Here is a 24,370-nt window from a genome sequence, read left to right as displayed (position 1 = left end):
CTGCCCACTGCTGAACCAAACCTGAGTTTTCAATGCCTTAATAAGCTGATGTCTTTCCTCCACTGTTCACTGAACACAAATGTTTCATTCAGAACACAAAAACCCAGGGCACTCGTAGCATGAAGATACCTGAAAAAGGTACAGCTTCTCTTCCTCAGCAAGCATCGCACTGGTTCAGCTGGGACATGGTGAACACGAGGCTTGTCAGAAACCACGCCAGCCGCTGTCCCTGGTCACACAGGGGGCAAGTCCATGGGGGCTTCACTGAGGCGTTTGCCTGCAGGCATCCACGTGGCTGAGCAGAAAAAACTTTGCCTCTGGAAGCAGACAGACAGATGTCCTGAAAATGTACCTCCCCTCCAGGGCTTGCTGGTGCTGCCTGTGTCCCGCTTGGCATTGACCTACGGAAGTGTGGCAATTTCTTTTCACCACCTCCAACCTCTGCTGCATGAGATAAATTCAGTGCTTTGAGGAGAAAAGCCAGACAAACGACATATGGGAGCAGCTCTCACATTAGTCAAGCCCTCACAATCCCAAGGACACATGGGTGCTCTCCCTTCCATTTCACACATTATAAGAAAAAAAGACAATATTCTGCAATGTTTGTGCTTTTGATCTCATTAAAATCCTATCAGCATCCCCTTTTATAAAGTCACTCATGTCTCATATAGCAATGACTCACTGGAGATGCCCTAGTGAAAATTACTTTATTTTCCTTGTTTTTTTATAATCACTCCTTACAACTTGAGAAATGAGTTTCTTTAAAATGTTACAATCTCAGGAATGCACTCAATTATAATGCTGTGAGCTCTACGAATTGCAGTCTGCAAGTTCTTATGGACCCAACTCTTAAGGCAGAATTATTGCTAATTTTTAAAATAACACCAGCTGCTCAAACAAAGTAATAAATCGCAATACCTGCCATATAACACTATGACACACTCCAAGAACCTGAGAGAACACATCTGAGAGATGTGGATATCAGTAAAAAAGAGGTAAGCATAGCTCTGCTTTAGACACCTCATACAAAGCCTCAGATTTTATCATTTAACCAAAACCAAACACATTTGATCTGTGCTCCCGGAGTTTAATGGGAAAACAAAAAAGCTCGAGTGTGACTGCATTTTCTTCTTATCACCAGCTGACACCTCTGCGTGTAAATTCAAGCTACTACTTCTGCAGCCAGCCCATGGCTTGGTCAGATCCTTGTCCAGCGCTTGATGCAGTTGTTGAAGATGTTTCGTGCTTTAGCTGGAACGTGTTGTCCAAACGGCAGCAGATGGAAGAAACAGGAGAGCACTCCACTGCCTGCTGCCCTCCCAAATTGCAGGTCCATTCACCCCAAAACGTTGACTTCGCACAGAAGCGGAGGAGGAGAGTTCACAGGACCTCTCCTGCCTGGCTGGCTGCAGAGGCTGCGAAAACTTTGGCAGAGACGTAGAAGAAGTCAGCAGGGAAACAGTAAAGTTTTCGGCTTTCAGTCATTTGGAAATTGAACACACAGTTTGACTTCAATGGCACTTTCCGAGTACACTCAGCTGAGGATCTGCCCTTGGTATTTTCACACTGGTTCTTTGTAACTTGTTAGCGAGAGCACACACTGAGACTGCAGCAGTTAACCACTATGGATGTGTCATAAACAGAAAGGCAAAGGCTGCTGGGATGTGAAAGGGATGATTTTCACAACAGTAAACAACCCACACCCCTCTCATTTAAAAACAGTTTTTCAGCAAGAATACAGTACCTCCAAACAACAGAATGCAATGCCAGACCCTGTGTCTTTGACAGAAACATCTGGAGAGGTGTCATTTCACAGAAACATCTGGAGATGTGTCATTTGACCTTGCGCAGAGATAAAAGAGCCAGTTTCTTGAAACAAATGACCAGGGCAGGATTCAGTTTTCATTTACATCAGATTAATTCCTCTATCACAAGCAGCAATGATGCAGTTTACTTGCACAGGTGGAACAAAGGAATTGGGTGACAACAGCTATTTCTCAACCAAAAATGGAAACTGCAGGTGGCATTCAATTTGAGATGCAACGAAGTGTCGCATCTTAACACCTTCTGCGCTTTCCTTAAGCCAGACTAGAAGGTGGTCAGAGCACTTACATTTTTACCTTACTCTTAATTGTTTCAGAATGCATCAGATCAAGAATTCTTCTTCTCAAACAGGGAGGGTGCCTTTTGAGGAAGTATATGAAACACATGCCAGTCTGCCCAAGGACTCCAGTTTCAAGCCACAGCCATCTTCACACTGAAGATGCTGGCTCTCACACAGCACACCCTCACAAGCCAACATATCGGCACACACAGTTGAGAGTCTAATGTGGCTCTAAAGAAATATGTTTTGTTTAGGACTGCTGGGGGAGTGGAATAAAGCTACTCAGAAAATATTCATTGCCAAAACCATGAAGTTGGAGAATATTTGGACAGATATCAGAAGTTGTACACAGTATTACTAGGGGTGCTATTACTTTTGTAATTTCCCAAGCTTCAGTTTATTGGGGGTGGGAAGGAAAGGGTCTTTATAGCAACTGGCACGAGTGTTTAAAACACATAAATCTTTGTTATTGTCAGTACAACGATACTTTCAGTAGGGCTCAGGCTTCTAGATCTAGATCCGTCTGTGGTTCCATCTGCACAGATCAAACCAGCACTAGATGTTTAAATTCCCTTCGCACTTATCCTTATGGACGCTGAACATTAAACTGCAGAACTGGGCACAAACACATGCTGGGCTCTTTTTGCAACAGAGCACAGAAATAAAAGGAACAGCCTCCTCTCCAAATCCAACCCCAAACTCACTAAACTGCAAAGATCACAAATACTTTCTCCCTTATTACTCTGCCAGTTAGGATGGATTGCTCACATGCACCATTTATACAGGATGAAAAGCATCATAAATATTTTCATCCAAGAAGCACTAAAAACAGGAAGGAAGTGTTAAACAAAGGTTTTACTCTCCTTTTCAGTATCAAATGTCAGGAAATTTAGGTGAATAGATTTGATATCAGTGTTAGACTATCCAAATGGAAACCCAAATTCATTAGCCAGCTCGGAGTTCAGAGAACCCCTTATCAACATCAACACCCAGAGATGTCTTTTGTTTTGTTCTTTCGCTGGTATCTTATGTCCAAGGGATCAAAACCCCTTTCTCTGGACCCAAATAGTGCCCAGTGGGGAGTTTTGGCCATGTAATCTGCTGCCGTGAAAGTCTTTGATCCTCTGCTCCTTTCGTAGTCTCGCACCAGCTCCTGGAAGAGATCGTAATTGATCCAGGTGCACCATTCTCCATTGATCTTGAACTAGAAAAGAACAGAAAGAAATATGTTGCTGTGCCGGGGAGCAATAAAGAGTACCAAATACCTAATTTATGCTAAGACAAGCTGCTGAAGTTGGGCACATATTATATTGGTTACCCAACTTAGTCCTTTTTAATTTTCTAGCCACATTAAGGTCTGAGGTAAAGTGATCCGGAAGCTAAGCTAACTGCTGAATAGAAAAAAGAAAAAAAAAAAAGAAAAAAAGAAAAACTTCAGGCGGACAATACCAGGAACTTACTGTTTCTAATCCACACTTAATCCATGAGGTTTGACAGAACACACACAGACACAGGATGGCCATTTTTCTTACAGCTCTAGTCATTTAGCAGTGCTATCTACCAGCAGATAATCTTAATGAAAGTTTGATTGTTAGCTGCTTTGTCTGACCGTTCAAAGAGAGCATGTTCTGCTCCAAGTCTGACTACCATTTCGGCGCCACTTTGCCAGGACGAATACTTTCATGTTGTATCCCGAAGCCCTTTCATACCTGAAAGACCTTGGTTTGGAGAGCTGTAAGAGCCCTAGAGGAGACCTGTAAATTAGGGAGCAATACCCAGGTATTCCTCAATGAAGGGCATCTTTCCAGTGTCACCTGAGGTCCCTGTTAGGAGTCTGTGATACCAACTCAAGGACAGGCACAGCCTGGTGAAATGCTATGGGAGCACTAATGGAACCACATGCTTGCAAGAAATGGATTTAAGTGACCTTTTAAAGGGGCAAGAGGGCTGTGTTTGGGACTGGGGAAAAGAGAGAAAAGTTTGACATGAATCCTCTCTTTCACTGTGAGAATTATAAGAGTTGCTTATTTTGACACATTGAAGCTGCATTTGTCTAACAGACCTGCTCTGCTAATTTAGCAACAGCCTTGACTGACTCCTCAATTAGGATTTATCTGAGCTAAGAGCTTATTATGCACTTCATCCAAAAAAAGAGGGAAAACATACTGGTTCCCTGTTTTTTCAAAAACCTGATGGCTATGCATTTAAATGGCACTTGACTTTCTGCCCAAGAGCTAAAAGCTTTTTTGGTCGGAAGAACTGCTGACACTCGCAAAATTTTGAATCAAACATTGCTAATGTTAATCTATTGCTGCCTATGTAATTACAGCAAATTCTTGTGGGAGGAGTCCTCTGCACAGACAGGAGATGTGAGACTGCAGAGTCATTAATAGTAGGGAATGATTCTTGCCATAAATAAGCTCACCCGATGCTCATTCTTAAAATGCTAATGTGGAGGCCATGCTTAAACAAGGCAATGCATCCGTTCTGGTGCACTTGGCTGGCAAGTAAAGCAATGTCAGAGGAGACAACATTATTGCCTGTAAAGCAGGCATGCCTCATGAAGAGGACCCAGGACCCAGGCTCAGGAGATATGAACGTCCGTTTCCATGTGTATGGAGGTGCCAGATGACTTTGGCTAAGTCAGCTAGCGCTCATCCTGCTCTTGCAATCTGCAAGACTCTAAGTCTCTGAGACTCAAAGCTTTTCAGCACAAGGACCATCTCTTACTAAGCCTCTGTACAGCTCCTAACACAAGGTCACAGTCTTTACCAGTGCCTCCGGATGCTGCAGTCCAGCAATAACCAGCAATAAATGCTGCAGGAAGGCAGTGGTGCTCCGGGGCTAACAGTGGCTTGGGGCTCATATCTGTCCACACGTTCCTCCTCAGCTTCTCCTCTCTGTTCTTCCTCCCACTTTCTTTCCACCCCCAGTGCTTGCCTGGGAATGTCATGAGACACAACCAATGACTACAGATACCAGGAAGACACTTGCGCAAATTCATACAATGCCTCACACATACCTCCCCCAAAATTTGGTTCACTCACACTGACTTGTATATGCTCACACAATGCAAGGATGGATCCCTAGATAGACTTGAGGTGAACTAAGAGAAACATAGCACATAAAGACCAAAGAAATGGTTGAGACATGAGCCGAACTGAACAGGTAATTCAATAAATCCTGTTTTCTTGAAAACCACCAGGATACTCTTATCTTAAGAGGGGAGGGGGAGCTTGCAACAAGTCTTAAACCCTGTGGTCAGCAGTGGCTAGTGATAACACAAAGTCCTAATAGATACTGCTGCCCCCAGGCTTCCGGACTAGCTGAAACAAAGATATGGATTGCAATCGTTACCTGCAAGCCAAACAGCATCCTAGATATCAGCCTCTCTGGACTTTTAAAGCCAGAAACAGCATGATAACAGTGTATTGTTACCAGCAGGAGATACTTAGAACTGTTCCTAGACAAACAAGCGCTTTTCAGATCACTGTACTATCAAGCCATTCAACAGTGATTCAGTTCCACTAGCAGTCAGTTTAACAGGGAATGTGTGGGTGAAAAAACAATCATCTCACGAATGGGCTAGCATTGATGCCGGTGTTTTCATCATTCGCAGCAGCTTTGACATCAGTAAACACCATCACTGTCCAGCTGAGGGTAAAAGCTGTCTTGTACAGAGATGAAATTCTGAAATGAGTTTCTGGGACATGATTAGAGGTTTTCTCTCTTTTTTGAAGCAAACGGTTTTTTGGGTTTTTTTTCCCCATACCATACTATAGCTGTATTTCACTGCACTAGCAGTTCTTCCTTGGAGATAGTGAACTTTGACAAGGCTAATGGCAGAAGAGAATAGAAATGAAAATCTCCCACACCAGCCTCACATGGGCCATTTTGGTCACAAATATTACGGAGCACTTTTGGAAGCAGACTGTGCTTTTAAAAGCTCTGTAAGGCAAGCAATCTGACTCCTCCAATAAATGCTGACCCACACCTTCCCCCAAATCAGAAGGCACTGCATTAAAGGCAAATATGCAAGACATCAGCCTGTTTCATACAATACAACTGGATGGGAGATTTGAGAACTGCCTGTGGCAAATGACATTGAGAATCATGGACCCGGGGTGCTACTCATGTGCCAAGCAAACCATGAGCAGCACTAAAACTGAGCCCTTCTCAAAAAGGACCCATCAACTGGAGTCAGGCAACAAACATCTCACAGCCCACAAGAGGAAATGCAGAGCAGAGCAAGCGAGAACTCAGCCAGCATTTTGAAGCTGACACATCTGCGCACCTCACAGCTGGCACAAATGCAGAGCGCTTGCAGACATGCAGGCTTTCAGGTTGCATTCCTAAGCAAGCAACTGGAGACTCGGAGAAAAGGTAACTTAGTGTCAGCAAGGCACCTCTTCCACCTCTTCCCTTCATTCCCCCAAGCTGCTGAGATAAAGCCTTACATGTGTTTTCCTCAGAATAAAAAAATGCTCCCTTTCTGGAGCTTTGGTTTAATCACATCAAACAGATGGGAAACATCACCTGGTCTCCTGGCTCCACTGGATCTCAAGATGCTGGAATTTTCAACTGGTGTTAGATGTGGCAGCCAAGCCAACCTTTTAGGCTTGTATAAATCACTTGCATCGCTTTGTATGCATCCTAAACTTTGGCCAGATCATTTAAGCTAGATTTTAAGCTATCTGACTTCATATGAACATGCAGCTCCTGACACAATGGAGCTACTAATGTCGATAGCCGTCTGCTGCAGACTAATATAACAATACCGTTCCCATAAGAACAACCAAAAGAAAGCTGCCTGGAATATGTTGCTGAAACAGATTAAATAATATTGAATATTTTTAGTGCTGCAATAGCACAACAATAAAATATGAAGAAATGGGAGCCATCCTTTAGGTGCGTCATGGAAACCAATTATTTCCACTGAGGAATAAAAATCAGACAAACATGGGGCGGGGGAGAACAGCTTATATTGCCCACATAGATTTACAGATGGGATTTTAACAATTTTATGATTATTCCACAGATAATGAAAGATTTAAGACTTAAAATAGTTTCACTGCATCCATATAAAAGGCAAGCCAATGCTAAACATCAATGTTATTTCAAAGACTAATGCAGCTAGGCTTTTTTATTGAATTTTTCACTACCTAGTTAAGTCTTTTACGGTGATAAATACATCAACAAAAGACAAATAGTTGAAACCCTCCCCTCGTATTTTTTAAGTTAGCATCATATTAAAAAAAAAAAAAAAGCAATAAAGCTCCTCCAGTCAGCTCTAAAGCCAGTCTGCGTTGTGTGGAAGGACAAATTCATCCTCTCCTGAGGATTTCCTTCCACCAGCAGGATCGTGCAGGAGTCAGCCCATGCCTTTCCCTTGGGCTGCCTTAGCTCTGGGCATCCCGGCCCCACCATGGACCGCTTTGCACAGATCCCCTGTGCTACCAGGGCTGAGGGATGCACAAGACAGTCTTCGCAGATCCTACAGCCGGAGCATGGGGCACTGTCCTGAGCAGATGTTAGCGCTGTTAAAACGAGAGGAGGGGGAAAAGAAGGGGGGAACAAGTAATGACCTCCAAGTATAGAAAAGCACAAAGAGGTGCGATGTCAGGCAACTCCTTGTACGTCCATCACCGGAGACGTTTGTCACCGCTTAATGGCCTGTCTGCCAGGAATGGCACTGCCCAACCTGCCTTGGCCAGGAGGGCAGAAATGCTCTCTACTCCTTTGGCTATATAAATCAAGGATTAAATGGCTGCAACTATATGCAAAAGGCATCCACTGCGGTGGAAGGAGATCTCCAGGGGAAGAGATCCCCAGCGCCGGTTGGGTCAGGTCCATATGACTCGGGGCGGGCTTGCTCCAGGATGGCCTGCACACCTCCGTCTTGCGCAGCGCATGGCCCCACGTGCCACCCCTCGAGGCCTGAAGACACAACTACTTCGTTTTGTGTGTTTTGTCTGTTCAAAGTTTTGACAGCGTGCCCCTGAGGGCGGGCTCCGTGCCCCTGGACATGGGGCAGGGCTGCGGCGAGGCTGCCACAGTCCCGGCCGAGCAGAGAGGGAAGGAGACCTGGTGCAGTCTCGTGGAAACGGTGCAAAAGGACACAACATCTGCCTGGAGATTTGTTGTCCATGGAAACAGGCAGTCCCTCCAAAAGCGGGTCTTGGAAGGAAAACATATACACTGCAATGATGATCAGGAACCAGGATTAAAATGGGGACCCCAAAATATCTGGGAGCATCAACAGACCATTGCTAATACTTGTTTTTTCTCTTTTAATTTACAACAGTGGATATGAACTGGAAATGACTTTAAATGATCTTTTGCAGTACATTCACAGCTGTTTAGACTCTACAGAGAGAAGCTTCTCGCCCCAGAAAGCCATCAACATTAATGAAGGAGAGAAAGGTTAAGAGCCACACCACGCATTTCTTTTCTTACCAACGTACTTGCATAAATAATTTTTTGTGACAATTTATACATATGTTGGGGGCAATACAGTAGTGCTATACACTACATTCCCCACAGGTAAGTGTAATTGCGGAGAAATAAACATGGGGTTTATACGAAGGGATAAAATATGGAAGAGAAAAATGCTGAAAAATGGAAGTCGGCCAAAAATCAATTAGTTTGTCCTAAGGAGGATAATGTTATATTCTCTTCAGCGAAATACACGCTGAAATGAGAAGGCCTCTTTTCACCCTTTCACTTTGGTCTTTCTTTACAAACACAACCTTTATTTCCAGGAAAGGAGCAAGTAGTATAGGCAAAATAAGAAAATATCCCAGAGCAGCAGAGCCTGCTGCGGTCCCGTGGCCGATCTCACTCTTGCAGAGCTGATATCGAGCCGGGAGGACACGTTCTCTCCAGGGAGGAGAGAGGAGCCTTCACAGCCCACAGGGGCTGCCAGGGAGGCTGCACCAGAGGGGCCGTGGGACACGGGAATCTCTCCGTCATCTGTGCTGCAACGTGGCATTAATAACCCAAAATGAGCCAAATCCAGTGATCCAGCAAAATGATGCTGCTGCTGACATCACCGAACAGTGGAAGGAAGAGCAGGAGGAGGAAGCAGGGAGTCAGGTCTTGCAAGAGTTGCTCTTTAATTACCTGAGGGTGCTCGTTTCTTTTACGCAGAAGATTTAGTAGTCCAACAAATGGATTCTTCCCCACACATGCACAGCGTTTAATGGTTAAATACAGCATGTGGTTTTAAAGACCACATAAAAATCAATCAGCCATAAGCAAGGAAAACAGTGCATGCTTCACTGACATGGATGCAGCCGTACTGAAACTGCTCTAGCATCATACAGGAGGGAACTATCTGAACTGGCAGGCATCCCATGGATCCTCTAACAGTTTTTCTAGTTATAACTTCCAGCATTTTAAAACCTGCCTTTGGCAAATTTTTCAAACAAGATTTATTTTGGTTTACACATAGCATGAGACATTAAAAGAGCATTTTGCAAAAGCAAGCATAAGCAACCGAGCTTTTTTTTTAAGGCCAGCAGGTCCAACACTTCTTTTTTTCCAGTCTGTACTTTTATCTCCCATCCCAAAAAATAAATTAAAACCAAGCCCTGGCCCTGCTCTGAGACATTCAGAAATGATTAGGTCTTCTCCCTGCATGAGTGTTAAAAAGCCCGGCCAAGCAACACAGACTGACAGCTTACCAAGTGGCTGCGCGTTCCCGGCCTCACACGCGCGTGCTGCACTTCCCTCCCCGTCACCTTCCTTCTCGCGAAACGGCTCGAAGGGACAGGGCCACCAGACAGCACTGTCTTCGCTTCCCCTTCTTGGCAGGCCACCGGGAAACCACCAAGTGCTAATAGCAAAGCTGCTGTTTGTGGCTTTGGTGACCCAGTGCTGCAGGATGCGCTTCAGTGCTGCGGCCGGGTTTTTGGAAGGGCCATGCTTTGCAAACATGGCTAAATCATTTTATACACAAATAGGATAATTTTTTAAGGACGTAATGCCTTCAGAGCTTGCAAACCTTACAGTCCTTGCACTGTCCCCAGATTTAAAAACACACAGGGATAAACAAAATGAACCATTACTAAAGCCCATTTATATTCTTTCTTGAGAACACCACAAAAATTATCCTAAATTATCTTTAGGGAAGCAGCCAGGATATCCTCTGTCTGGTTTTCAGTGGCTTTCCTTGAAATTGTTTCACTGCTGAGCTTAAATATATTCTTTTGCCATTAAAAAAAAGCACCGTTCTGTGGAGACGGACTGTGGCTGTGCACACAGGTCTTAAGGAGATCTTTCTTTTAATTCCAAACTTACATATTTATGTTCTCAAAACTCAAAAATGTGCCTGTGTGCTCCCGAGTATCCCTGCAGACTCTTGCCAGCTGTGAAGATCACAGATCTCAGGTGAGGTGAACCCACTGCCCACAGGGTCAGTGAAGACCGCTCATTCCACGCTAGAGGCACACTAAGTGGTTTACATTAAGAGTGTTTGGAGAAAAAAATATCCAGAGTCAAAATACCGCTCTCCTTAGCACCCCTGGCAGCAAGTGGAATGACTCAGCAGCATCAAAACAAGGCAAATTGCTTTAAAACCTGCAGTGATACCTGTCTCAAATCACAAACCTAAATTTGTCTCGGCTACTGTTTAAGCTGGCCACCACTGGCCATACGGCAGTACAGAGGTTCAGACCGATCACCTGTTTTCTCCTACATTTTCACTGACACCAAACAGATGAGCCACGGAGACCAGGGGACACTGTTAGGGCATCCGGGTTTGTTGCAGCACCTCGGTCCTAAAGCAGCACAAAACTTGCAGAGCATCTCTCTGCGAACCAGATTCCCACGTTCGGTGCGGTAACGCGCACATCTGGATTTTCTATAACGGACGGACAAAAGAGAGTCATGAACTGTCTAGACAGTGCAGCTGGGTTCTTACAGGCAGAAGGAATTTAAATATCACAGCAACAGGGGCAGTGCGCAAAGCTGGGATGGGGAATTCATCTGACTCTCATGGCTCGCTCGCAAGTCTTTTCACCTTTACAATTCCCTTTCTGAAAAATAAAATCACATCTTCCCTCTCCACTGTACTTCTCAAGGTTGCTTAACTTAGAAATCTTTAAGAACGCTGGTACCTGATACTGGAGATGCGTGAACCTGATATAGGAGACGTGCAAGTACAGAATAATGCTACATGAAATGTGCTATTTAGGAGTTATTTACCACTTTCTACTTGCAATACAGTAGCTGAAAGCTACAGTAGCTGAAAGGCTTTGTAGCACCGATCTCCACTTTTGTGCCCAGAAAAATATCTGACATCGGAAAGACAGATCAAGAAAGGCTTGATCAGAAAAATGATCAAGAAGGCTTCAGTCCCAAGCTCCTCAATTTAAAACTGCAGACAGCTAATCGTTTCAATAAACAAAACAGCTTTTATACTTTCGCACAAGGTATTATTAAACAGATCAAATATAACGGCAGTGCAAAGCACTTACATTACGCAACTGTTATGACTAGTTTCACCACCTGCCAATAGAAAGCTCTCCAAGTCATACAAATTCATTAAATTATTACACACAGTTCCTCAACTAATTAAGGCTCACAGTTATTTAAGGCTCAACAGTGAAAGCGAGTGAACTGGAGTCGTTCAGGAAAAAAAGGAAGAAATATGGGAGATAAATTAATCTTAACAGGGTCGTATCTCCTGCTAAAAGCTAAAAATCTTTTCCTTTTAATTTCCAATTGTGACTTCAGGCTTTAAGGGGAAGAAACTATGATTAAGCTAGTTATTAAGACATAAATTTGTGGAATGGAAGGTTATAACAATCTAACAGGGTAACAGGCATGCAGAGCGAGAGTTTCACTACATCCCATATCCTCGGGGGCTAAATGAAAACTTGTGTATCGGCACTTCATGATGGGAACGACATGGCTTTAAACCCCTCAGCAACTTAGAAAACAGGATCTACAAACAGTTAACAATGCCAAAATTTGCCATCTAATTTTAGATGCAAACAACAAGGTAGCTTTGTTGTTATATACTCAGTGATTTAAATAAAAAGCTCCTTGGCAATCAGCCATGTTAAAACAGAGGAAACGTCTTTCAAAACTGGCAACTAGAATGCTTGGAAGTGGAATTTGCTGTTGTATTTTCTGAGAGCGAAACCAAAAAACCCAACCCCATGCCAAAGCAAAACCAACCTGACTCTTGCAATGCTGGGCTTATATCATCCCTCACTAGTTATATATTGCCCTTTACTCATGGGATCTTTCCTCTGTAACTCATTAGCTTCTATTTATTAAATCTAATCTTGCGTGAATTATTCTAAATAAAAGATTCATTATTGAAGATTTTTTTTAAATCCTTACAGGCTTCAGAACAGAACAACTCATCTGCCAATTAAGCCAGGGTTACATCCAGACAGTTTTAATTCTGACGGATGAAAAATGGATTACTTTAGCATAACTCTGATCTTCTTTTAATAACTAACAGATCAAGCACAGCAGAGCCACTTTCCTATTTAGAAAGCAACAATGGAAAAAATCATCTGAAAACATGACATTTCATACTCATGCCTGCAATAACACTGTACTTCAGATATTCAAACACTCTGTCCTCAGATGGGGAGTAACTCCATTCCCTGCGTCTGCTGCAAACACCGGGGTGTTGCACCTGCTTGGTAACTTTCTGACATAAAAGCAGCAAACCAAATTTTTTTTCCCCTTGTATTATAACCCTACCACAGTTATGGGATAACCCAGAGGTAACGTTACGGCTAGCAAGCAGAGAACATAATCCAAATCCTGGGTCTTGGATGCTGGATCACAGGGACGGCCTACACTCTCCAAATGACTTGTGGGGCAGGAAGGAAATAAAATGTGATGGACTATTCTTCTCTAATATAACCCTTGTTAGTCAATCTGCAGCTGGTAGTTAAGTGCTTCCTTTTCCTCCCTAAATATAGATGAAGTGCTCAGCATGGAACAACTTCAGTGTCTTTCACCCAACCTCTCGAGCCTTCTGCAGGCACCATCAGGACATGGGTCAAGCCCTCGCCTTCCATCAGAGCCTCCAAGGCACAGACACAGGCAGTGCTGGAAAGCCTAGTGGAAAGGAAGAGGCTGATTCCCTTTGCTGTAAGCCTTTCTTCATCGACAGACAGTGATGAGCACCTTTGGCCAGGTACCATCTCTCCCCATCCATTCGAATTCAAAACCATCACATCTGCCTTGGGTGCCGAAGAGCTCAGTACCACGTCTTTCCGAGGCAACGACAAAAACCATACAAATAGGCAAATGCCAGACAGCTCTTGGCTAAGGGAAGTCTTCCTCTCATCTCCTCCAGGAGAGGAAGGGGAGGAGAGTCATGCCCTTAAAAACATTACTTTTCCCCAACCAGCCTTCCATACTGTGAAAGGAAGGAAACCTCACTGACGGCAGGGCTGCGTGGCTGTCGGACGATACCCTCCTGCACGTGGCCTCAGAGAGGAAGGAAAACAAAGTCTCACCGACCAAATGATTACAGAGAGTTTCCTAAAAGCAGCTGACTTGTTTCATTTTACGGCTTGTCCTCTGAGGGCAGAGGAAGCCTGCTGTAGTGCCACTGTATGTCTACTGCAACCCTACGGCACTGGAGAACACAAGAGTTAATCCAGACGGCATCCAACCGGGAAATAACACGAGAGAGAAGAAAAGGGAGGTGCAGGGCACAATTACTGTGTCTAGATCAAACAATCCTGAAGAACGTTTGGATGCAGGGTATGGACTCAGACCTCCCTGTAAAAGGCATGCGTATCTGTTTATTAAGGCAAAAAGGACCACTAAAGCAACTTTGCTGAGCTCATTGCGACACCAGCCATTCATTGCGCACTGTTACGAGACTTGCACACAACGGCAAAAAAGGATGGGATTTCAAGCCTATTCACTGTGCCAAAGTTTGCCTAATTGACAGGGAAATCAAACCCGGTATCACAGGAAAGAGGCAGTGATGCTTCCATATACTAACAAACAAGCTAAGGACACGAAACGGCAGCAGAACACAACACAAATTGCACCAACAAGCGACTCATGACTGTAAAGCAACAGGGAGAGCAGGGCTGGAAAACAACACCCTCACAAAAGCGAGCTGGATATTTAAATCAACATAATAGAAGATAATTGGCAGGCAAGCGCTTCAACACAACAGAGAGCGTGGTAAGCATAGGTGTAAAGCAAATAAAACAAAGAGGAGCAGAGGGTTTTAGTCTGGAAATTACTGGGATGCTCACTCTCATTCAAAAAAATGCTGCAGGGCATCTGCAGCACTTTCTCTCTTATTAGCCACTTGTTCCGATCATCTCAAGGATACATTTATTGTTACAGCCCAAGGAAAACCAGCTGCCTAAGTTCTCTCTCTGGAAAAGGTTACTAGAATTATTGTTAAATTATAAAGTTGTTGCTGTCTCAGTATCTCGGCCAATTAATTCAAAAGCACTGTAATAAATTCAATTTTTGTACTTTGGTGTTTATAGCATTTGCTGCAAAGCAAATATAATTACTCAAGAATTTAGCGCTATTGCTAAAGAAAAAAAAATCAAAGAGGACGGAGCCAAAACACACTGGCACATCTCAAGGAGAAAGAAAAATCAGCTTGCAAAAAGGGGACTAGAAAGTCAGGAGGGAGACACAGAAAAGACAAGCCAGATCAGTTCTTATACACACGGGAGCACACAACAACCCAACGGAGGGTTGCACCCAAGGCTCCCTATCCTCTCTTGCATACCGTGCCTGCGGGGCTCAGGGGATCCTTAAGAAGCTGATACCCAGTCGGTCTCAAAAAAGCAGAAATACCAGCAGCTAACGGCTTTCAGGCCAGGGTGGGTGAGACACAGGACTTCTGTGGATTATTTTTTAGGGGTCTGGGAAAGTTAACTGTTGAAAACAAACGTTTTGATAGGAGGCTTAAATTTATTAGACTTTTTAAGGTCATACTGAATAGCGCAGTCCTGAAAGTCAGACTCAAAGCTCACCGAGATAAGGGGAAGTCATTTCACTTATTTTTGAGATTCACTACGTCCTACAGGGAGCACTTTCAAAAGCACCTCGTCTTCAATTTTAGAAAGAAATTCCGACACCAGGAACCTACTTCAAAAAAAGGGGGGAGACTTGGAAGCCTAATGCCAGATTTTTAAGACACTAAAGCACCTCAAAAAAACAACAGATCCTATCTCTCTATCTCCTCTTGACTGCCTGAGATATGAAAATTCCACTAGACATATAAACTGCAGTTTCCTTTACCTAAATCCCTTTTTCTACCTAAATCCCTGACCTTAAAAGACTTCAGAGCCTAAGTCCTAAACTATTATTCAGCGAGTAAGCAGGTGCCAATCAACAATTCTCCTTAAGACAAGGAGCAGAGGCTATAATCAAGATGCATTATTTCTCTGACATTTCCACATTCTTTTGTACAGGCTGGCATTTCAAAACAGGCTTTTTAAATTATTAGTATTATTTTTGTTTGAACACCTCAAAACTTAGATCAAGCAGAACACAATGAAATAAATCACATTTGTTAATGATTTTTATTACCCTCTTCCTGCAACTCCTTAACTTCTTATTTTAAAGATACCTTTGATTTTGCAATTACTCACTAATTTGATTGCTCCCCCAGCACGGGTTTTCTGCAAATAACACAGACTGACAAATTTTATTCTCCACTGGAGCCTGAAATTCAGAATTAAAAGTAATAGGAATAAATTTAGGTTTTATTAGTTATTTTAGTACCCAAGTATAGGTTGTTTCCAAAAGACGCCCCCTTCTAATGGATTTTGAAAGCAAAGCAGCTGTTTAATTCCTCCTGGGCTGGTATCAATCTATTCTTGTTACTAATGGTGTTGCTTAAATTATGCATCAATACCTTAGGTGGAAATCTGTTTCCCTTCTTTCCCTGGGCCTTTCACCTTAGAATGGAACAGAAGCTTTTGTACTCAAGGATTTGCTCAGGCATAGTTGCCAGCGGCAACATCTGAGCCTTAGACTGTAAATAAAGCAACTTTAAGGCGAATTAAAACAAAAATAGTGCCAGGTATCCCATTTTTTTCTTCCCCTTCATATCTACTCCCATAAAGTAACAAACCTGGGGTACTTTCTTTGCAATTTGCAACTGTCCGCTGGAAGTTTTCAACGAGATTCTAATTATTTTCAAGCACCAATTAAAAATATTTCTCATCATCCATAGGTGGGGTTTTTAACCTGTTAGTCACTGTGTGTACTGCAGTATGGGCAGAATCACCTCGTAGGTAAAGCCATACAACAACGCTCACTAAAACCAGCTCCCCACTTAAGCAAGGGATGGGAGAGAGCACGTGACTTCAGCAAACACACAGGAAGTATATGCAAAGAGCTAAATCATCACAATTAGCATAATAAGTGGCTGCTCCATCAGTTGCCTAGCTAGCACATTATTATACGTTTCTTATTATCTTTCTTTTAAGCTGTTTTGGAGCTCCGAATGCCAAATTGTACTTGATATTTTTTCATATCCTGCCTCCTTTAAAATTAATTAATTTTTTGGCATTTCACTTGTACTTCAATTTGGGTTGATTGTGTTTATAAAGGAACCTACGTTTAAAAGAAAACATACGTACACTACTGAAACACACCTGGCCTGCAGAGAGCTCTAGCAGTGTAAGGGATGCTGGCCTGGTGTCAGAAAGCAGTTCTACAACTTTTTCTCCACCATTAGGACGGAGAAGGCATATAAAAATTATGCCAGTTGTTTCATTTGCCCTTGAAACAGGTTTTACAGGAAGGCAGTTCCAATTCAAAAAGGAAGTCCTCCTGGGTTAACATCCACCTATCAGTTTGCCTTTTGCCCAAATCGCTTCTTCAAAGGAAGAAAAATGTTATTCCAACTCTGACTGAAAGGAATAAGGAAAGCTACAATTTTGGCAGGTAGCACAAAGATCCAGGAGAGGAAGAACACAAGCCTAAGCTACTCTGCACTGTAACTTCCATACAGGATGCTACACGCAGTGGGGCAACGACCGGAGAAAATAGCTGTACCTACTGCTGAAAACCATCAAGAAAAAAAGGATGTGGGAACAAGACAAAAACAACTGACCCACCTCAACAAGATTTGTTCTTGCCCTTCTCAAAATTCAAAGCAGTGAGTGCGACAGAGAGCACAAGCGATACCGTAATGAGCTCTTCTTGCAGTCGTTAAGTGTTTCTTGCTAGCATCACCGAGGAAGTGCTGTGAGTTAGCAGGACCAGCCGAATCCTGCAGCAGTTTTATTAACTAGTACCGCTCTCTGCAGTACATGCTAAAAAATCTTTTTTTTCAAACTATTCATTTAACTTTAGAGGGAAAATTTGTTGGAACAGAGCAACTGAGCAACGCTTCCAAGTACAAGATAGCTGTTGTGCCTGTTACACCCTGGCATAGAGGAGTCTTACCTTCTTGTGAGCTATCAGGAGACAGTTCGAGTGTTCATGTTCACACGCAATTTCGTAATCCGGGATGAGGTCAGCCAGCTCCTGAACGAAATGCACCACCTCTTCATGCCAGGGGATGTTGGCCATGGTTAGGTTGCTGGCTGAGCTTTCACCGCAATACGTCACTCCCTGACAAGAAACACAGAAACTGTTATCATCTTCTTACTCCTCCCAAGTTTAAGATAATGCCACACCATACTCTGAAAACAGCCTATCTTGTCCCCCCCCTTCCCTCTTTCACGCTGTATCTTGTGGAAAGACATTGGAGTTTGTAGACACCCTCAAATCTGGCCTCTCCCCTAGCGAAAAATCACCAAAGCACTGTGTGCTTACGTTTCCTCACCAGTGAAACACGGGTTATTCTTTCTCCTGGAGAAACAGTTTTAAAAGCATCCAAATGGATGGCGCTTATGTGCCTAAGCTACTAAGGGACATTCAAGGATGTCGCTTAGCGTTTGCAAAGAAGTGTGATGTGTCTGGAAGAAAGGCTTGCAAAACGCTAGTTCAGCAAGACACAGGATTACAAGTCCATACATAACTGCCCTACGTGCCGTAGAAGTCTCTGAAGTCCTCTCCCCATCATAGCCGAGGGTATGATTTCTGCCGCTACCCTTTAATATCCGTATGAATCGCTTTCCAAGCCCTTGTAAAAGAATCATATATGCCATCCTCCCTAACTGTGCTCCAGGGAAGCTCCACCAGCTTTACAGTGCTGGCTCTCCCTGCTTCCAGCTGTTAAATTTAATTATCAGACAGTTAAAACAGTCTGTCTGCCTCCTGCTACTTTTGCTTGTAGACAATTGCTGTAACTGCCCCAGACCAAGATGATTTTGGCAATCAAGATGAAAGATAGCCCATACACTCAGAAGTCCGTCTTCTGTCTTTCTTACAGTATTTGTGTAATGAGAACCAGGTAACCGTAACTAGCCCTGTGCTATCAGAACATACATTTTTGCAGTTGCAATGTACTGGAGATTTTGAATGAAATACGCTTTACATAACTGCTTGGATCCTGAGATCTCAAGGTTCTCTGTGATTACAGGTCATTTTAGAGAACAAGCAGGATCCTCCCTGTGCTTCTGTAAAAAATGGGCATTTGCAAAGCATAATCTATCCATGCATATTAGTTGGGCAGAGTTCCACAGCGCGCAGATCATGCATTGGCAGAGATGTGGTTTATTAGGAGAAAGTAGATGCAGATGCTGGCAGTGTAGCAGCAGCTTGAGGCCAGAGAAATAGCAGATTTTTTAAATACATCTCTCTGTAACCATGAAAAACATCTTTCTCTTCTCTGCGTGTGCACAAAATGTGCAATTCTTGAGAGCACAAAGAGCAAAACCACTAAAAAAAATGTAAATGGCGTGAGGGTAGGGCAAAGCCACGAATATCTGTGAAACTGAGATCTTCTGAAGACAAGTGCCAACTGTAAGGGCAAGCCACAGAGAAAGAATCGGGTATTAGAGGTGCAGAAGCTGTGAATTTGCATGGTTCAATGCTTATCCAGTGTCATTTCAACCCATTGCACTCTCAGAGCAGCCTTCCCTAAACCAGAAGCAACTCCACAGAGGTGAAAGTGTCTCCATCGGGGTGAAAATGGAGTTCCCCTCCAGTAGAGGAAACAGGCTTTCCTCCTGCCCCTCTGTTCTTCTAAGCTGGTTTTCTACAGAAGCCAGCAAGCAAACACCTCTGGAAGGGAGGGACATGGTCTTTCCTGTTTTTACAGTTGCCTTTTTTTTTCCAGACTAAGATTTGCACAGCGACATACAGGAGGCAGTGGGGAGCAAGGATAGGAGCTGCAGATAGCACCTTGGCACTGGTGGCCTGCCAAAACCTCATCGGCCTAATTCAGCCTCCTTTGCCTCTGGTCTGCTTCTCTTCACTGCAGCATCGCCCTGCCGACTGCCAGTCAGAACAGGACATAGCAAAGCTGTAAGAGAAAATTCCCAGCCTAGATAAAGGTCCTGCTCTTTTCTGGTTTTCATTCACTCTTCAGGAGCCCTGAGAGGAGGCAGAAGTATCCAAGTCACTCAGCAGTGAGCTTCCAGTTTAAAGGCAACCACGGCACAGACTGCAAGTGCTCATTTGCTAGCTAGCTAGCTCTGCCCCTGCTGTGCACCTGCTTCCACAGATCTAATATTCCACCATGAACATCGATGCTGGCATGAAAGAATGAACATGAAACCTCAGAAGGCCAGAGGATTTTAGAAATCAGGTGAAGAACTCTGCTTAGACTCCTATGTCGAGCTGAAGAAACACAATTCACCAATTTCCAAGCCTATTTGTAGTTCTCTGGCTCCCTATCAGCAGCGTTATCTGCATGGATTTCTGTAGGCTATTCACCGAATGCTTTTCAGCGTGCGGTGATACCATTTTAATAAAGGTGTTGACTAGGCTCCTCCCTGCTTTTCCCCCCAACACTTCATCTAAATGAGAACACAGTCGGGCATTCAGTGCTCTTGACCCCCATTAAAGAAAACAGAGATTAGGGACATTTGTCCAAACTGCTCAATATTCCCCCACCTTAAACTGGCTTCTGAGCACACACGTGACAGTGCCTGAACAAATCCAGGCTGAGGGAGTCCAGGCCAAGAACAAGATGCAAAAATAATGTTGGCAAAGTAAACTGGCCCAAATCTGGCCCCTCAAGAAACGAGATAGGATCAGGGAGGTAGCGAGTACTGCACGAGGATGAGATATGGAGGCAGATACTCTCATACCTGGCAGGCAGTTAGCAGGAGCTAAGCGAGCAACGCAAAGCACATTAATTATACACCTTCAAGTTAGCCAGTGCAAACACCCGAGAGTATGAATAAATAAGCAGAGAGGAAGGTTATCAGTAAATGGGTGGAATGGCAATGCCAAATGCAATTAAAACAACCCCAAAAATAAATACTTTCCAAACACTTGTTCTAGGTGTTACTGTTCAGAACAGGATCAGCGTGGAGAAATGCTCTAAATCTTTCCTTGTTGTTAGATACAACATTTTAAGAGAGTATGCGAGGAGGGAGCAGAATCGTTCAGTTTTATTTCAAAGGTCTGATCTTTAAATCCATATTCACTGACGCAGTCCTAGATACCTGAAAAATCTCTTTGGCCACCTTTAAACTATATGCGTAGAACCATCCACTGCTCATTCAATAAACTCACAGATTATTTTCCAGTGCTGAAGATTATTATACACTAAGTACACAGGCAGACACCCCAAACCACAAATGCCTGTGCAAAAACTCACTCCAGCTCACATTACTCTCACATCCTTTTGCTTAAATTAATTCAGTAAATATTGGGAACTGTTTGAAAAGAAAGTCCATCTCTGACTCTCTCTCTCTCGCACACACAGGGGAAAGAAGAAAATCCAGGTTTACACTGGTGCTACAGAAAACTTTTATTGCTTACTTATGAATAGAATTTATTTCATCACATTAAAAAGCAGCTTGTGCATTTCGGTCAAAGGACATTAGAATAACCTAAGAATTTGTAATAATCCTACCAACCAGTAAAGAGTCGAGGCTGCTTTGTGAAACGCTGAGAAAGCTGAAGTAACTGCCACAGCAAGACCATACATAGGAAACATTAAAGGTAAGACTGATTTGTACTGATTGTGGATCTCACATCTGCCTGTTACCTGTCAGCTAAGCGGCCAGCTCCATCGCTCGCTCACTCCCCCGCCAAAGACCCCTGGCCTCTCCTATCACTTCCAGCTGTGCCGATTTTGCAGCAGTAAAGGTTGCACAGAGCTGGAACTTCTATCCCGACCCAAGACGAAGATTGCCCATGGGACCCAACATGCAGGCTGACGTCATGAGGGCTGAAACTGCAACGCCCATCCCTCAGGCTGAGCATGGAAAGAAACTTCTCATTGTATGCCAGTCTACAAAGCCCTGCAGATCACTAGCATGAGGATGCAACAGAGCATTTCTTTGGGGAAACAGTTTTTCTGGCTGTTTTCTAAAAGTATCACAGAATCACAGAATGGTTGAGCTTGGAAGGGACCTCTGGAGATCATCTAGTCCAACCCCCCTGCTCAAGCAGAGTCACCTAGAAGAGGTTGCCCAGGACCCTATCCAGATGGCTTTTGACTGTCTCCAATGATGGAGACTCTACAATCTCTCTGGGCAACCTGTTCCAGTGCTCAGCCACCCTCACAGAAAATAAGTTTTTCCTCATGTTCAGACAGAACTTCATGTGTTTCAGTTTGTGCCTGTTGCCTTGCGTCCTGTCACCGGGCACCACTGAGAAAGAGTCTGGCTCCATCCTCTTGACACCCTCCCTTCAGATATTCAAACACATTGGCAAGATCCCCCCTCAGCCTTCTCTTCTCCACGCTGAACAGGCCCAGCTCTCTCAGCCTTTCCTCATATGAGAGATGCTCCAGGCCCTTAAACATCTTAGCAGCCCTTCGCTGAACTTGCTCCAGGAGCTCCATGTCTCTCTTGTCCTGGGGAGCCCAGAACTGGACACACTACTCCAGATGCAGCCTCACCAGGGCTGAGGAGAGGGGGAGGATCACCTCCCTCCACCTGCTGGCAATGCTCTTCCTGATGCAGCCCACAATACCTTTGGCCTTCTTGGCCACAAGGGCACATTGCTGGCTAGTGGTCAACTTGCTGTCCACCTGCACTCCCAGGTTCTTCTCTACAGAGCTGCTTTCCAGCAGGTCGGTCCCCAGCCTGTAGTGGTGCATGGCATTATTCCTCCCTAGGTGCAGGGCTCTGCACTTGCCTTTGCTGAACTTCATGAGGTTTCTCTCTGCCCATCTCTCCAGCCTGTCCAGGTCTCTCTGAATGGCAGCAGAGCCCTCTGGTGTATCACCCCTCCTCCCAGGTTTGTAGCATCAGCAAACTTGCTGAGGGTGCACTCTGTCCCTTCACCTAGGTCATTGATTTATACGTTGAACAGGATTGGACCTGGTTGACCACCACTAGTTACTGGCCTTCAACAAGACATTGCACCACTGATCACAACCCTCTGAGCTCTGCCATTCAGCCAGCTTTCAATCCACCTCACTATCCATTCATCTAGCCTGTGCTTCCTGAGCATGCCTATATCCAGCAAGTATCCTGTCATCCTGTATCCATCCATTGCAGCATTCCAGTCGTGTGAGCTATCCAACTATGTCTCTGTAATCGCAATGAGATCATAGCCCTGCAACTGCACACAGATCTAATTCCTCCTGTTTATTCCGTATGCTTCATGCATTTGTAACCTCAAAACTAGTCACTGAATTAAGAAGTGACATTTCTCAAAAGATGTTTTCATCTATAATTTAACTGTCCCTCTGCATTAAATCAGCAGAGAGATAGTGGGTTCTTGTGGCAGTTCTTACTCCACCTCCCTTCACAATCATCTGTTACACCAAATAGACTGAAGGAGAAAGCGTTGAGGTGGAACATGTATTTCTATTGTGCCTTACATTAAGCCAGGACATGAGCACTGCGGATTTACGTGATTTACTTGCAACAGAAGCTCAGGTCCTACAGGTAATTGCAATATCCGTTCTCCACTGCAGCTCGGTCGATGCACTGAGGTGGCTGCTACTCAATGAACCCAGCTCCACAAACTCTCCAAAAATTGGACTAGGACAAAGCAATTCCTTCTAATCTCATAATTTTGGGATCATTTGTTCTATTAATTTGGAGATTTGATCACTTCAACCTCCCAAGTTACTGATTTAGTCTTAGCTGTGACCTCAGTTTCACTACTGCCTCTCCCATCTTTAATTAGCTTAGTAAAATTCTTATAAATTAGCTCAGCAGCTTGCTGAAGTATATTTTTGCTTATTTCTTTCTTTCCAGATAAAATTCATTACAGGCTCGTAGAACTGGTTTAACCTGTCATATTGCAACACAGGTCACAAACCCAAGGACACCCAAAAGGGTAAATTCACATAAGAAACTTGGCTCTTCTTCCCGACAAATGCTCAAGTCCCCCATAACTCTCCTGGTAGTTTTATCATCTTTGCTCTTTGGTTGAGCTATTTTATTCCAGTCACAAAATCCTATCAAGCATGGGTCTTTAAAACAGAGCACACACCATTTTATGGATGATTATGTTCTGAGTTCTCATGTTTTTCTCTGCAGAGAACACTTCTATTTCTTTTAAATGGTATTTGCATCCATATTATGTTTATGGCACCTGGTCCTGTCTAACATTACATTCTCAAGATCTAATTCAGCTATATTAAAGTTGAACGTGTCATGTCCAGCATTAAACAGAGAGAGGTCCTTTGCAGACACTTAAAATTAGAGCAAGGTGAAACACACTGCCAGGCAGAGTCTTAAATGGGGCTACAAAAACAGAATCATGCTAATTAGAAACCATACAAGTTTTGGAAGCAATTGCTTTCTCACTTTTTAATTTATGATGGACCTCCTCTATTAATCTGCCCAAGCAAAGGATATTAAAGCAGCACACCATAACTCAGAGCCAGTGTGGAAACAGGTTTGCTATGAAAAACAGAAGACAAGCCGGGGGAGTACTAAACAGGGAAGTACATTAATTTTTTAGCCCAGCTCTGAAAGTCTGGGAAGGATTTTAAATGTGCTTATATTAGAGCAGCCAGCCACGCAAATAATGGGATATGTGTCTCCAAAGTTCAGCTGTATAGACACAGCTCCATACAGCAGTATTTTCCCTCGTTCATTATACAGATTATGATTTGAGCAGCATGAAAAATGTATGACTACAGAGGGGGAAAATTCTTAGGAAGCTACAACATGACTCACTCCTTTAATAAACTTCAAAGATATCATTTACAAGCAAAAAAAAGCACACAGGCAAATGGAATAACTAAGTACTTGGATGGCT

General features: G+C 43.7%; 1 protein-coding gene across 2 annotated transcripts in view; it reads right to left on the bottom strand.

The window, feature by feature from the left end:
* Positions 1 to 666: 666 nt before the first annotated feature.
* The window catches only part of LOC106482279 (S-adenosyl-L-methionine-dependent tRNA 4-demethylwyosine synthase TYW1), a 115,791-nt gene continuing 92,087 nt past the window's right edge, over positions 667 to 24,370 (bottom strand). For both annotated transcript variants that reach the window (XM_067309616.1, XM_067309617.1), the window contains exons 15-16: positions 17,525 to 17,692; positions 667 to 3,308 (exon numbers count right to left, since the gene is read on the bottom strand). In XM_067309616.1, coding sequence (XP_067165717.1) covers positions 3,087 to 3,308; positions 17,525 to 17,692 — 390 coding nt within the window. In that variant the 3' untranslated portion in view covers positions 667 to 3,086. The remainder of the gene's footprint in view (positions 3,309 to 17,524; positions 17,693 to 24,370) is intronic.

Source organism: Apteryx mantelli, chromosome 22 (genome assembly GCF_036417845.1).
Source record: "Apteryx mantelli isolate bAptMan1 chromosome 22, bAptMan1.hap1, whole genome shotgun sequence".
In the NCBI taxonomy this organism is placed as follows: Eukaryota; Metazoa; Chordata; class Aves; order Apterygiformes; family Apterygidae; genus Apteryx; species Apteryx mantelli.
This window is presented reverse-complemented; position numbering and strand designations above follow the sequence as displayed.